This window comes from Lithobates pipiens, unplaced genomic scaffold (assembly GCF_037356315.1).
Source record: "Lithobates pipiens isolate NorthernLeopardFrog02 unplaced genomic scaffold, aLitPip1_a1.2 Scaffold_27, whole genome shotgun sequence".
Lineage (NCBI taxonomy): Eukaryota > Metazoa > Chordata > Amphibia > Anura > Ranidae > Lithobates > Lithobates pipiens.
This window is the reverse complement of record NW_027507788.1, coordinates 80,522,460-80,538,835: the sequence shown is the minus strand read 5'-3', so window position 1 is coordinate 80,538,835 and position 16,376 is coordinate 80,522,460. Positions and strand designations below refer to the sequence as shown.

Genomic DNA, 16,376 nt, shown 5'->3' with positions numbered 1-16,376 from the left:
GGGGGGGGGGAGTTTGGGGCATACAGTTGACCCAGGGTCACTGGTCCCAGGAAGAATCCTGCCTGCCGATCAATGTGTTGGAACTTCGGGCGATCAGGCGGTGCCTTTCCACATGGTCAGAGGCTGCAGGGGCGTCCAGTCAGGATCCAGTCAGACAACGCCATGGCGGTGGCGTATGTCAACCATCAAGGCGGGACAAGGAGCTTGGCTGCAGCACTGGAGGTTACTCGCATCCTGCGGTGGCCAGAGCGGCGCGTTCCGGCTTGGTCAGGCATGTACATTCTGAGCATAGAAAACTGGCAAGCGGACTACCTAAGTCGTCAGATGCTGGACCAAGGGGGAATGGTCGCTACATCCGGAGGTATTTCGGCTCCTTTGCCTAAGGTGGGGCACACCAGATGTAGATCTCCTGGCTTCTCGACTCAATCGGAAGGTACAGAGGTTTGTGACCAGGTCAAAGGATCCCTGGGTGGACACGGCAGACGTGTTGATGGCTCAGTGGGGGGATTTATCAGCTGATTTATGCCCCCCCTCCCCCCACTCAAACTTCTACCACATCTGCTTCACATAGTGGAGGCCGAGAGGGTTCTGGTGATTCTGATTGACCTAGATTGGCCTCGCCGTCCGTCTCACTCCGACATAGTACAAATGGTGGCGGATGTTCCTTGGCAGCTGCCGATGCGAGAGGACCTTCTGTTGCAAGGTCCAATATGTCACCCTGCTTTACTGTCACTGGCTTTAATGGCATGGCTGTTGAAAGCCAGGTGCTAAGGGACCGAGGTCTGTCGGATTTTGTGAACTCCACTATGCTGAGCGCACGGAAGGCATCTTCTTGGAAGATTTATCATCGTACGTGGAAGGCTTACATCTCCATGTGTGAGAATATGGGGTGGCATCCGCGCACCTATGCAGTTTCCAGGATCCTGCTGTTTTTGCAGCGAGGAGTGGATCAGAAACTTGCCTTAAGCACCATTAAGGGGCAGACATCAGCTTTGGCTGTCTTTTTTTAATTTGTTTATTTATTTATTTTATTTTTTTCAGTGACCCTTGGTGACTCATTCATTGGTGTGTACGTTTGTTCAGGGGGTTCGTCATGTGGCCCCTCCGGTTCCACCACCTCTCGGTGCTTCAGAAACCGCCGGTTTGAAAACCTTTTAGGTAGATTTACTTATTGACACTTTCTCAAAGTAGTCTTTCTAGTGGCCATTACATCTGCCTTGTCATGCAAGTCTCCCTACTTGGTCCTCCACAAAGATAAGATGGTGCTGCACCCACATCCTTCTTCATTTTTTCCAAAGGTTGTTTCAGCTTTTGACCTAAATGAGGACATTGTGCTTCCATCCTTATGTCCTCAGCTGTCACACCCCAAAGAGGTTGCTTTGCATTCCTTGGACATGGTCTGGGCTCTGCGGGTGTATGTCTGCTACAGCTCCTTTTCAGAGGTCGGACTTGCTGTTTGTATCAGTAGCTGGTCCAAAGAAGGGCCTAGCAGTCTTGTCGGCCACCATTTCTAGGTGGATCAGACAGATTGTGGTTCAGGCTTATGCTATAAGGGGGCGGGCGCCTCCTTTTCCTGTCACTGCACATTCTACCAGGGCAATTGGTGCCTCTTGGGCTTTCCGACATCAAGCGTCTGTTCACACTTCGCAAAATGTTGCAAGGTTGATGTGAGCGTGTCTTTGGATGCTTGCTTTGGCCGCAAGGTTTTGCAGTTGGCTGTTTTAAGGTTGCAACTCCTCCGTTGAGGAGCTCTGGTTGTTATGGGTGGAGTTATTTTCTTGCTGTTCCCCTTGTTTTTTTTTTTTGTTTTTTTTTACACTGCTTTGGGACATCCCTAAGGTCAAGATGAAGATGCTGTGTCCGTCAATGAACGAAAGAGAAAATAGGATTTTTGCACTCGCTGTAAAATCCTTTTCTCTGAAGTTCGTTGATGGACACAGCACTCACCCCTTCTATTTGTTTGTAGTGCTTTTGACAAACTGAGCTGCTGGATGCAGTGTGAGGGGTTATAGCCAGTAGGACTGCCCACTGTGCAGTTTTGCTGTTTTTAACATGTTCTGCCTAGTCCTCTCCTAAAGGGGCGATATAACCCTAAGTTCAAGATGAAGATGCTGTGTCCGTCAATGAACTTCAGAGATAAGGATTTTACGGTGAGTACAAAAATCCTATTTTTCCTCAGTTTAGGCCGATGTGTATTCTACAGTATCTCACACAAGTGAGTACACCCCTCACATTTTTGTAAATATTTTATTTTATCTTTTCATGTGATAACACTGAAGAAATAGTACTTCATATTCCCGTCGCACACGTTCCTGGATGCCCTCTCGGATCTGGGTGCTGCAGCAACAACCAGCTGGATACTGGTTCAAGTTACAGTGAAGATATTTTCTAGCACACCATGGAATGACACAAATAGCGTCCAGATGGGTGATTTATTGCATGATCACAACACAAGGATACTGCAACGTTTCGGAGCTGCGCAGGACCTCTTTGACACTAACACTGAAGAAATTACACTTTGTAACAATGTAAAGTAGTGAGTGTACAGCTTGTATAGCAGTGTAAATTTGCTGTCCCCTCAAAAAAACTCAACACAGCCATTAATCGCATTAAACCGCTGGCAACAAAAGTGAGTACACTCCTAAGTGAAGATGTCCATATTGGGCCCAAAGTGTCAATATTTTGTGTGGTCACCATTATTTTCCAGCACTGCCTTAACCCTCTTGGGCATGGAGTTCACCAGAGCTTCACAAGTTGCCACTGGATTCTTCTTTCACTCCATGACGACATCACGGAGCTTGTGGATGTTGGAGACCTTTCGCTCCTCCACCTTCCATTTGCAGATGCCCAACAGCTGCACAATAATGTTTAGGTCTGAAGACATGCTTGGCAAGTCAATCACCTTTACCCTCAGCTTTGATAGCAAGGTAGTGGTTGTCTTGGAAGTCTGTTTGGAGTTGTTTTCATGTTGGAGTACTGGCCTTCGGCCCAGTCTCCAAAGTGGATCATGCTCTGTTTCAGTATGTCACAATACATGTTGGCATGGTTCCCTTAACAAACTGTAGCTCCTCAGTTCCAGCACTCATGCAGCCCCAGATCGTGACACTCCCACCACGATGCTTGACTGTAGGCAGACACACTTGTCTTTGTACTCCTTACATGGTTTCCGCCACACACGCTTGAGACCATCTGAACCAAATAAGACTCATCTTGGTCTCGTCAAACCACAGGACATTGTTTCAGTAATCCGTGTCCTTAGTCTTCTTGTCTTCAGCAAACTGTTTGCGGGCTTTCTTGTGCATCATCTTTAGAAGAGGCTTTCTTCTGGGATGACAGCCATGCAGACCAATTTGATGTAGTGTGCGTCGTATGGTCTGAGCACTGACAAGTTGACACCACCACCCCTTTAACCACTGCAGCAATGATGGCAACACTCATACGTCTATTTACCAGAGACAACTTCTGGATATGACACTGCACATGTGCACTCAACTTCTTTGGTCAACCATGGCGAGGCCTGTTCTGAGTAGAACCTGTGCTGTTAAACCGCTGTATGGTATTGTCCACCATGCTGCAGCTCAGTTTCAGGGTCTTGGAAATCTTCTTATAGCCTAGGCCATCTTTATGTAGAGTACCAATTCTTTTTTTTTTTTTTCAGATCCTCAGAGAATTATTTGCCATGAGATGCCATGTTGAACTTCCAGTGACCAGTATAAGAGAGTTAGAGCGATAACACCAAATTTAACACTCCTGTTCCCCATTCACACTTGAGACCTTGTAACACTAACAAGTCACATGACACCGGGGAGGGAAAATGGTTAGTTCGGCCCAATTTGGGACATTTTCACTTAGGGGTGTACTCACTTTTGTTGCCAGCAGTTTAGACCTTAATGGCTGTGTGTTATTTTGAGGGGACAGCAAATTTACACTGTTATATAAGCTGTACACTCACTACTTTACATTGACGCTTTGCTACATTTCCTCAGTGTTTTCACATGAAAAGGTATTCTAAAATATTTACAAAAAGGGGTGTACTCACTTTTGCAAGATACTGTACATATTTTTGTCAAAAAAAAAAATTGCAATGAGCATCTATTGGTTTGCACAAAAGTTAGTGTCTACAAAATAGGGGATGGTTTATTTTTAATTTTTATTTTTTTACTAGTAATAGCGGCGATCTTCGTTTTTTTTTTTTTCTTGTTTTTTTTTTCGGGACTGCGACATTTTAGCAGGCACATCAGACACTTTTGACACATTTTTGGCACCATTAGCGATAATGCAACGATCAGTGCTATAAAAATGCACTGATTACAGTATGTCACTGGCATTGAAAGGGAAAGGGTTAACACTAGGATGTGATCTAGGGGTTAATTGTGTTCCCTAGTGTGTTCTAACTGAAGAGGGGAGCGTTCATACTCTGTATGAACAGACGATCAGTCTCTTCTACCCTCAGAGAACCGGAAACTGTGTTTACACACACAGATCCCGGTTCTCGGTGTGCCACGAGCGATCGCGTGAACCCGGCAGTGATAGTGACTGCCGGGCACTCGCATCACCTCTGAGCGAGCAGGGGACCCACATGTGCCCCTAGTGGCCACAGGGCTAAGCGACGTTGCATAACACAGTTTCACCTAGCCGTGCCATTCTGCTGCAGTTAAACTTTTAAAAATTTAGCATAATTTTTCATCTGCTGAGATTAACACTCTTGTCATTTAAGCTCAAAATAATCCCCCCTAGTCCCCCCTGACCCTGTCAATCTAAAAAAATAAATTAAAAGAAATAAATTCATGTCTTCTGCACTGGAAGAGCTCTCATAATTGCGTCTTGTAGCATGTGTCTTCTACATTCCACTTTTGTAGGCTCCCTAAAATTAGAAGCATTCAACACTTTAGGTACTGTATGTCAGTTGGCATGTGAAAAGGAAATATATATTTTTCTGCATTTTCAGATTTGTTTTTAGCGATAACACAAAGGGGGAAGGAAGTGAATGTACTACAGAAATGTACACATGCTTTAATACATTTACTGTTTTTTTTTTTTTTTTTTTCCAGAATAGTTTCATTACTGGTGTCTATCCTGCCAGTCCTTCAAGCTGGCTGTTTGTGGTGATTGCCATCATGGGAACGATGTACGCTCGTGTAGACCCATCCATGGGAATGATTGCCAAAATCAAAGAACATCTGCCAGTCAGGTATAAATAGAGGCGTAGTGCAGAATGGTAGCAATGTTGGCCATAATGGGGTGCAAAATGTAACATTCTAAAGCAAAACGAAAGGTGTTAATATCTTTGCTCCAACAGTCTGAAGCTTGTGAGGTCCCTCGCCAGCATCTTTTACCAGGTGCTGGTCTTTGGCCATCCTGGCCTGTGTGGGATGATATAGTTTATCGCAGAACAATGGTACTGTGCTGCAAGTGTAAAGGGAGCTGAGCATATGCAGTTCTGTATACATTATGCAGAAATTTGCAAACAGGCAGGTAAGTTTATTTTATTGCTGAAGGATGTCTCTTCTGCAATAAAGAGCCTCCCTGTCCTGTTGGCAAAGAATAGAAAATGTGTGGTGGTGGTGTTATTATTCATAATTTATGTAGTGCCATCAGATTATGCTGCATTCAGAAACATGGTAAAAGCATGGTAGAATCTTTGAAAAAAGTGTTGAAAATGGTTCATGTCTAGTCAAGACCTCTATGAACAGCTAATAATGTAGGTCGCAGGTTGATACCTGAAATATGTTATCTGTACCCACTGCCTGCATTGACAGCACAGCTTACACAGGAGAATCTCTTTGGAAATAATGGTTGTAGAGCTTTTATCCAAGGATATACCTTCTTGGCTCAAATGTGCTTGTGAGTAGTGGCTTTGTGTCCAGGTCCTTCTGTCAATTATTTTTTTCTTTTTTTACCTTAGAATTATGTGGCCATTTTAGATGTCATTAAATCCTGGTGGAATGTATAAAAATTCAGATGTTTTAATGTGTTGCATTATTTTCATCATGTCTTTGCAGTGGCTACCTCTCTCACCAGGGTCAGAGCATTATCAGTGCCCTACTCTTCTCCACAGGCCTGTGGTTTGCACTTATTATGACTATGCGTTATATCTTGAAGCAGCTTTTATCGTACCATGGCTGGATGTATGAACAGCATGGCAAGATGTCTGCCACCACCAAGCTGTGGCTGGTAAGAGGATTTTATGTCTACGTGCATGGTTTACTTTGGTACGGCATGTAAAACAGTGTGCGGTTTGCTTTGCTAGTAAGTATAGTGGGGGGTAGCTCTGGTTATAGTGGCTGGGGTGCCATCATCCCTAGTGTATATACATAAGAGAAAACCCTCTAGGGGTGGGGCTACGTAGGCACTGAACAGATGTCTAATATATATAAAAAAGTTTATATGTACAAAAGTGTAAAATCTGGTAAGACATGCAGAGCATCATGCTTATGTGTATATAGATATCTATCTAGATATAATCATAAATGGTGGTTATGACCTCCTAATAGGTTTCGATGAATCTTCTTCAGAGGTGTCAGAAACATGATGTTACAGAAAGTTTGAAAAGTAAATGTACACCTAAATATACAAGGCTACAAAAATGTACATAAATGGTACTTTACTAACTCAATTATATAGATTGCATCAGTTTGTATGCCACTTAAAACAAAGATGGAGGGGTCACTAGGTTGCACTGGTGTCTGTCGCCCACCACCGGACCAGATATGCCCCAACCCAGGTGTTGGCACTACAAAAGCTCTCTCAATGTAGCTTAGAGCTGGAGAGCACAAGGCTCATATGAGGGCTATATAAAAACATACAGGGGACACGGGTCAATCTATGGAGATCAAAAGAAAATAAACTGAATGACAATGGACACAATGTCATCTAGACATCTTGTATGTACACAAGTAATCCACCAAAGGAGAACATCCAGGGTAAAGGGTGAATGTCATTTAACAAGATTCTAATGGGAATGGATCTCACATTTTCTGGGATGGTTGTGGACGGTCGTGGAAACTCGTACAGAGTATGGAGCACCAGACTTGAAATCTAAGGAGCTAAATGGAGAAAAGTCAAAGAAGGGACCAGAGAGCAACAAAGTAAGACCCCAGCATGTAGAATGGTCCATTTAGGTATAAAGATAGCAAGGAGCATAGTCCTAAAGTGTCTTTACCTTAATATCAATGAAAGTCTGCTTATAGGATGTGCAAGCTGCACCCCAACTGCTTATCTGTGAGCATGGCCATTTATAGGAGTCACTGCAGCTTGAAAACTGACCAATAGAAAACCCTATCCAGGGTCAGATGGGATGCCAGCCAATGGGGTGGTCCTGGCATTCAATAGGCTCCAGCAGAGAGTGGGGAGGAACTTCTGGTCACAAGGCACGTGGCATAGCCCCACCCATCGAGCGGAATGACGACCCACGTCATGCAGCCGCCGACTCAAACCAATAGAAAACTATGATATTTGGTGAATAAGATGTATGATTATGTTGTGTGTAGTTTATTTATTTTTTTTGTTTCTTTTTTTACAGTATGGAATTGGTATTATGCTCATTAAAAGACTAGCGCAACATTTGGTCCCCTATATTTTGGAGACTGTGATTTGCAGAGGCCACGTTTCTTAACCCTCACTAAAGGACAAAAAAAGGGTTAAAAGCTGCAGCGGCGGGCGCTGTCCATTGATTGTAATGGGGAGGGTTGCTTTAGGAGCAGTGTATACACTGCTTCCACAGCACCTCAAAGATGCTGCTTGCAGGACTTTTTTGAGTGTCCTGTCAGACGTTTTCACATTGGAGTGAAAGGAGAAGCGATTTGCAAGTGCTTTTTTTAGTGCTATAATGCCTTTAAAACGCCTCAGTGTGAAAGGGGTCTTAAGGTAAAGACACTTTAGGACTATGTTCCCTGCTATCTTTATACCTATATGGACCCTTCTACATGCTGTGTCTTGCTTTGTTCCTCTCTGGTCCCTTCTTTGACTAAATATTGGGACATCATCACAATTCTAATCTTTTTATATACATCACCACTATGGATTTGAAATTAAACAAACAAGATGTGCTTTAACTGCAGACGTTCAGCTTTAATTTGAGGGTATTTACATCCAAATCAAGTGAACGGTGTAGGGATTAGGACCATTTGTATATGTGCTTCCCACTTTTTAAGGAACCAAAAGTATGGGACAGATTAACAATCATCCATCAAACTTTCACTTTTTAATACTTGGTTACAACTCCTTTGCAGTCAATTACAGCCTGAAGTCTGTAACGCATAGACATCACCAGACGCTGGGTTTCATCCCTGGTGATGCTCCGCCAGGCCTCTACTGCAACTGTCTTCAGTTCCTGCTTGTTCTTGGGGCAATTTCCCTTCAATTTTGTCTTCAGCAAGTGAAATGCATGCTCAATAAGATTCAGGTCAGGTGATTGACTTGGCCATTGCATAACATCCCACTTCTTTCCCTTAAAGAAAAAAAAAACTTTCGATGTTTTTTCAGTATGCTTCGGGTCATTGTCCATCTGCAGTGTGAAATTGGGCGGCACAGTGGTGTAGTGGTTAGGACTCTCACCTAGCAGTAAAAAGGGTTGCTGGTTCGAATCCCAACCACGACACTACCTGCCTGGAGTTTGCATGTTCTCCTTGTGCCTGCGTGGGTTTCCTCCGGGTACTCCGGTTTCCTCCCACACTCCAAAGACATGCAGGTAGGTTAATTGGCTTCTGTCCAAAATTGACCCTAGTATATGAATGGGGACCTTGGATTGTGGGCTCCCTGAGGGTAGGGACTGATGTGAGTGTGCGATGTACATGGATAGGGACAATTGTAGACACTCGTTAAGGTTGAACTGGATGGATTGGTGTCTTTATTCAACCTTACTAACTATGTAACTATGAATCGCCGTCCAATGAGTTCTGAAGAATTTTTGCTGAATATGAGCAGATAAACACTTCAGCATTCATCCTGCTGCTTTTGTCAGCAGTCACATCATCAATAAATACAAGAGAAACCAGATCCATTAGCAGCCATACATGCCCACGCATGACACTACCACCACCCTGCTTCACTGATGAGGTGGTATGCTTTGGATCATGAGCAGTTCCTTTCCTTCTCCATACTCTTCTCTTCCCATCACTCTGGCACAAGTTAATCTTGGTCTCATCTGTCCATAGGATGTTGTTCCAGAACTGTGAAGGCTTTTTTAGATGTTTGGCAAACTCTAATCTGGCCTTCCTGTTTTTGAGGCTCACCAATGGTTTACATCTTGTGGTGAACCCTCTATTCACTCTAAAATCTTCTCTTGATTGTTGACTTTGACACACACCTACCTCCTGGAGAGTGTTCTTGATCTGGCCAATTGTTGTGAAGGTTGTTTTCTTCAGTCATCCACCACAGTTGTTTTCCGTGGTCTTCCGTGTCTTTTGGTGTTGCTGAGCTCACTGGTGTGTTCTTTCTTTTTAAGGATGTTCCAAATAGCCAAACCTAATGTTTTTGCTATCTCTGATTATTTTGTTTTGTTTTTTGAACCTAATGGTGGCTTGCTTCACTGATGGTGACAGCTCTTTGGATCTCATATTGAGAATTGACAGCAACAGATTCCAAATGCAAATAGCACACTTGAAATGAACTCTGGACCTTTTATCTGCTCCTTGTAAATGGGATAATGAGGGAATTAGGGGTGCACCGAATGGGTTTTTTGGTGCCGAAACCGATACCGAAAATGAAAAATACACTAGGCCGAAAACCGAAACCGATACCGAAACAGCACCGATACCGAAAATGACTGTTTTTAAAAAATATTTTTATACAGGAGATGGTCAGAGACTGGCGACATGGTACAGGAGGTGGTCAGAGACTGGCGACATGGTACAGGAGGTGGTCAGAGACTGGCGACATGGTACAGGAGGTGGTCAGAGACTGGCGACATGGTACAGGAGGTGGTCAGAGACTGGCGACATGATAAAAGAGAAAAGTGCAGCCAGTGTTGCCCCCAGTGATGCAGCCAGTGTTGCCCCCAGTGATGCGGCCAGTGTTGCCCCCAGTGATGCGGCCAGCTATGCCCCCCAGTGATGCGGCCAGCTATGCCCCCCAGTGATGCGGCCAGCTATGCCCCCCAGTGATGCGGCCAGCGATGCCCCCCAGTGATGCGGCCAGCGATGCCCCCCCCAGTGATGCGGCCAGCGATGCCCCCCCCAGTGATGCGGCCAGCGATGCCCCCCCCAGTGATGCGGCCAGCGATGCCCCCCCCAGTGATGCGGCCAGCGATGCCCCCCCCAGTGATGCGGCCAGCGATGCCCCCCCCCCCAGTGATGCGGCCAGCGATGCCCCCCCCCCCAGTGATGCGGCCAGCGATGCCCCCCCCAGTGATGCGGCCAGCGATGCCCCCCCCAGTGATGCGGCCAGCGATGCCCCCCCCCCCCCCCCCCAGTGATGCGGCCAGCGATGCCCCCCCCCCCCAGTGATGCGGCCAGCGATGCCCCCCCCAGTGATGCGGCCAGCGATGCCCCCCCCCCCAGTGATGCGGCCAGCGATGCCCCCCCCCCCCCAGTGATGCGGCCAGCGATGCCCCCCCCAGTGATGCGGCCAGCGATGCCCCCCCCCCCCAGTGATGCGGCCAGCGATGCCCCCCCAGTGATGCGGCCAGCGATGCCCCCCCCAGTGATGCGGCCAGCGATGCCCCCCCCCCCCCCAGTGATGCGGCCAGCGATGCCCCCCCCCCCCCAGTGATGCGGCCAGCGATGCCCCCCCCCCCCCAGTGATGCGGCCAGCGATGCCCCCCCCCCCCCCAGTGATGCGGCCAGCGATGCCCCCCCCCCCCCCCAGTGATGCGGCCAGCGATGCCCCCCCAGTGATGCGGCCAGCGATGCCCCCCCCCCCCCCCAGTGATGCGGCCAGCGATGCCCCCCCCAGTGATGCGGCCAGCGATGCCCCCCCCCCCCCAGTGATGCGGCCAGCGATGCCCCCCCAGTGATGCGGCCAGCGATGCCCCCCCCAGTGATGCGGCCAGCGATGCCCCCCCCCCCCCCGTGATGCGGCCAGCGATGCCCCCCCAGTGATGCGGCCAGCGATGCCCCCCCCAGTGATGCGGCCAGCGATGCCCCCCCCCCCCCCAGTGATGCGGCCAGCGATGCCCCCCCCCCCCCCAGTGATGCGGCCAGCGATGCCCCCCCCAGTGATGCGGCCAGCGATGCCCCCCCCAGTGATGCGGCCAGCGATGCCCCCCCCCCAGTGATGCGGCCAGCGATGCCCCCCCAGTGATGCGGCCAGCGATGCCCCCCCCCCCCCAGTGATGCGGCCAGCGATGCCCCCCCCCCCCAGTGATGCGGCCAGCGATGCCCCCCCCCCCAGTGATGCGGCCAGCGATGCCCCCCCCCCAGTGATGCGGCCAGCGATGCCCCCCCCCAGTGATGCGGCCAGCGATGCCCCCCCCCCCCAGTGATGCGGCCAGCGATGCCCCCCCCAGTGATGCGGCCAGCGATGCCCCCCCCCCCAGTGATGCGGCCAGCGATGCCCCCCCCCCCCAGTGATGCGGCCAGCGATGCCCCCCCCCCAGTGATGCGGCCAGCGATGCCCCCCCCCCCAGTGATGCGGCCAGCGATGCCCCCCCCCCCAGTGATGCGGCCAGCGATGCCCCCCCCAGTGATGCGGCCAGCGATGCCCCCCCCAGTGATGCGGCCAGCGATGCCCCCGCCCCCCCCCAGTGATGCGGCCAACGATGCCCCCCCCCCCCCAGTGATGCGGCCAGCGATGCCCCCCCCAAGTGATGCGGCCAGCGATGCCCCCCCCCCCCCAAGTGATGCGGCCAGCGATGCCCCCCCCCCCCCCCAGTGATGCGGCCAGCGATGCCCCCCCCCCCCCCAGTGATGCAGCCAGCGATGCCCCCCCCCCAGTGATGCGGCCAGCGATGCCCCCCCCAGTGATGCGGCCAGTGATGCGGCCAGCGATGCCCCCCCCCAGTGATGCGGCCAGCGATGCCCCCCCCCAGTGATGCGGCCAGCGATGCCCCCCCCCCCCCAGTGATGCGGCCAGCGATGCCCCCCCCCCCCCAGTGATGCGGCCAGCGATGCCCCCCCCCCAGTGATGCGGCCAGCGATGCCCCCCCCCCCCTAGTGATGCAGATGGAGATGGACACAAGTGCACTTCGTGACCCCTCCATCTTGGTTTTAAGTACAGTGGCATTCAAACCGATGCAAAGTACCATATATCTATTGTTTATATACATTATTGTAGCCTTGTGTATTTGTCTACCTTATATATTATGATTAGACGTCTGTTCAGTGCATACATAGTCCCACCCCTAGAGGTTTTTCTCTTGTGATAGTGAGTATAGAACAGTGGCGGCTGGGCCTCAACCATTTGTTTTTCCAGCGAACTACGCAATGTCCGGCCCCTCCTCCTTTAAAGAGGAGTTCCACCTAAAAAAAAAAAAAAAAAAAAAAAAAAAAAAAAAAAAAAAAAATTAAAAGCCAGCAGCTACAAATACTGCAGCTGCTGACTTGTAATAAATGGACACTTACCTGTCCCAGGGTCCAGCCATGTCGGCAGGCGAAGCTGATCAATCGGCTCTCGGCAGCTGCCGCTGCCATCCTCGGTGAGGGAATTGTGAAGCGTTGCGGCTTCACTTCCCGGTTCTCTACTGCCCATGCGCGAGTCGTGCTGCGTGTCCTAACTGGTCTTCGCTATCTCCTGGGACCTGTGTGTTTCCCAGGAGACAGCGGGTGGGAAAGGGAAGGGGCGTGACTCCCTCAGGAGTCTATTCCCGGAAGTGGCTGCAAATACCTGTATTATACCGGTGTCTGCACCCCCCTGAAAGGTGCCAAATGTGACACCGGAGGGGCGGAGGTTCCATTTTTGTGTGAACCTCTGCTTTAAAGCTGAAAGTAACTGTGCAGGGCTCTAATATATAATGTAATATATATCCCAAGCCCTCCCTGCAAGTTTTGTACTAACCTGTCTGCACTGCACTTTTTGTCTACACTGTAACAATAAAATATTGCCCACAAAAAAGCTGAAATGCTTATCAAATTCTTTTGAAGACAGGCCAGTGCAGGAACAATTCATTCAATCTTATGGAGAGTTTATACTCTACTGGACCATGCAGTACAAAGGCTCTAGAAAACTGAACTAAGTGTTTTACACATGCATGTCATGCTCTAAAACATTTTGAGCAATATCTTGGTGAATCAAGTGATTATAAGGCTTTCAGGGGTGCTGTGGGGCAGTTCAACATTATTGTGTTATTGATCCCACCAAATTCTACACAGGTCCTATGACAGGTTATGTGATCCAAATGTCCTGCTTTCTCTCTCTGATGGGACTCATTCGTATATTACTAAGTAAAATACACAAGTTGCCTTATGACACCAGCATTATCGCACCTCCCCAATATCCTGGATTTTGCTAGACTGTCCAGGTTATTTCAACAAAATTCTGGTGTCCTGTGGATCTGGGCTGTGTTCCACACCACAATGAGGAAGCATTTAGATCAGCACTCAACTCCATACCTAGCATACATCAGTATAGCAGCAGGGCTGACACAGCAGTTCCCCAAAATTTACTTAGAAGTGTTACTAAATCTATTCCTTACTGTCCGGGACAAGGATGGGAAGGCAGCAATCAGAGGCCTCTCTACCTTTGGTGGCAGACAATGAGAATGCGGGGTAGGGCTGCTGCTTCTCGCTCCAGCTTGCCAAGGGAAGAGCCAGGTCATTGCTTCCCCTCCTGGCCAAACAGGAAGTGGGTTCTGAGACCCGATTGGCCGAAGGGACCTAAGATTCCCTGACCAATCAGATCTCAGGAACCGCTTCCTGATTGGCCAGAAGGAGAATCAAACAGACAATAGCGAATAATAATTTGCTATTGTCACACAACTGGGTGGACTCGGGACTCATGTGCAGGTCAGGTTGCTCCAGTAGCCTTGAATCTGCTTTTGCAAAGCCACCTTACAGCTGATTGTCTTGGGCAGCTTAGAATGACCCTCCTATGTGAAGTGTTCACCCACAAGTAAAGGATCATACCCTTCCTTTCTGCAAGTGAAAAACTCCTTTCTAAGCAATGATGTGTGTGAATGCTATTTTGTTACGTTGCTTATTTGTTCCTTTTATATCTATTTAGACTTTGGTGAAGATATTCTCTGGTCGTAAGCCCATGTTGTACAGCTACCAAGCATCACTCCCTCGCCTTCCTGTACCAGCAGTTGGGGATACAATGCAAAGGGTTGGTATCTCACTACTAGATGCATACCTTTTTAAGAATTGTCTTTTTGTTGGGACATTATCTTTTTTTTTTTATTTATTATTTTTTTTTTTTCTTAGGATATCAATGGAGAATGACTGTATAGTGTCCTAAAACCTCAATCAAAAGAGAAGTGCTGCTAAAAAGTTGAATTCAGTAGTAGAATGCGTTTTAGTGGCATGTCTTGTCAGTTGGAACTTTCCTCTGCCATTGCTATCATTAAAGCCTCTGCCATCAAGCTAAAGAGTTCCAGCTCTGCCTCAGAGTTTGGAAGGTTCTTTTCTCACCTTTCAAGCATGGCAATTTTATGAGGCACATCCCATTCTCTCAGGGCTATAGGGCACTGGTTGTTGGTGTGTACCACTTTATGAAAGCCAGTAATTGCCAAGTCTCGTGCAAGTTGCCTTCATGCAGAGACCCATTGAAGTGTAAATATTTTTTCTGAGCTGTTAAAGTGGAAGTTCATTCAAACATGAACTATACTTAAAGCTCAACTTCAGCTTGCAAATTAAAAACTGCATTCAGTAGTATCACCTGTGTAAACCTATAAACGTTAATCAAGTTGGATATGAACTTCACCATTTAGATCAATTGTAAGAAATATCTGTGATGTCATAGCTTCAATTCATAAAATACGTTTATGCCAGCTCCTGGAGGAGGAGTAAAGCAGGCATACACATCACATAATTAAATGAATAGATGTCCAACACCCACAAAAATGCAGTAAAATACTAATGGACTCTATTCTTCATCCATCAATAAGAGCCAGGCCCTCGGTTATCATCCTGTGGTTACCACCATCTATGCTGAAGCACGTTGGGAGTTTACCTGTTTATTACGCCGGCACAGCTGAGTGCCTTTTTATTACTGACAGGAGGTGTTGGAGAGTAAAGAGCGGAGTGGAAGCATTCATCTGTTTTTACCCCCTTTAGGGGACTGCTTACTTTGATCCACTGGTGAAACAGGGGTCTAAGTATAAGGTGAGCTGCCATCCATTCACCGGAGGAGGATTATTTATGAGCACGTCTTTATTTTTCTACACAACAGGGGAAGATCAATGCGTTTTGTTTAAAGTGTAAGTTAACCCCCCCTATCGTTTTCTGCCAAGGAAGCTGCCATGTTTGCCTCTGTTTAATCTACAACTGCCATGATGCTGCACATGTGATTTGTTATGACACCAGCCATTGGATGGTTTGACAGTTTGGTTGAGAGCACAACCAATGGGAGTGTTACATTTCATGTGTCGGAAATGAAACGGTTGGATGGGTTTACTTCCACTTTAATTACTGGGGAAAAAAAATGAAAAGCAACCTTGATTACAGTATTTGCTGAGCAAACTCCAGAGATAATTGTTATGTTGTCTTATTTTTACTCATGAATCCTGTTGGCAAAACCTTATATCCTATAACTTTATTTTATTAAGTATTTGGAATCTGTGAGACCTCTGATGAATGATGAGGAATTCAAGCGTATGACGGCATTGGCCAAGGATTTTGAAGTGAAACTGGCCCCCAAGCTGCAGTGGTACCTGAAACTGAAATCCTGGTGGGCATCAAACTATGTAAGAACACTAATCTTTAAATTAAAAAATGGCTTAAAGTACACTGCTGTTTATTTTCTAACATATAACAGTTTTCCTTAGTGTATTTCTAGATTATATACTTGTCTTGATTTATTTTACATAAAATAGTGTTAGAGTTCTAAAGAGTTTATTTATTTTTTTCAGGTTAGTGATTGGTGGGAAGAATATATTTATTTACGTGGAAGAAGCCCAATTATGGTTAACAGCAACTATTATGCAATGGTAAGTATGAAAGTCAATAAAGGAAAACCTCAAAATTAGCAGTTTTATTTACAGAGTTTTTTTTTTTTTTTTTTAAGCAAAGTTAAACCCATCGATTTAACCTGTTTTTTAAATTCAAGGCATTCGGTGAATCATAACTGTCACAGTTGCTTGTGTGCTCAACCAAACTGTCACCAAATAGCTGGTGTCATAATTGATCACTTGTAGGGGACCATGGCAACTGCAGATCAAACTGAGGCTAAGGCCCCCGTACACACGATCAGAAAATCACTTTCAAAGTGATTGTACGATAATCGGATCGTTAGTACAGAGTTTTCGAGAGCCGATCAGTACAGTTCATCCGATATTATTCTAT

The 16,376-nt window shown here is 47.3% G+C and overlaps 1 protein-coding gene across 3 annotated transcripts in view; it reads left to right on the top strand.

The window, feature by feature from the left end:
- Positions 1-16,376, top strand: part of LOC143933940 (carnitine O-palmitoyltransferase 1, liver isoform-like) — a 203,607-nt gene that overhangs the window by 100,569 nt on the left and 86,662 nt on the right. For all 3 annotated transcript variants that reach the window (XM_077457117.1, XM_077457118.1, XM_077457116.1), the window contains exons 3-7: positions 5,052-5,191; positions 6,003-6,174; positions 14,098-14,199; positions 15,641-15,778; positions 15,944-16,021. In XM_077457117.1, the coding sequence (XP_077313243.1) occupies positions 5,052-5,191; positions 6,003-6,174; positions 14,098-14,199; positions 15,641-15,778; positions 15,944-16,021 (630 nt within the window). The remainder of the gene's footprint in view (positions 1-5,051; positions 5,192-6,002; positions 6,175-14,097; positions 14,200-15,640; positions 15,779-15,943; positions 16,022-16,376) is intronic.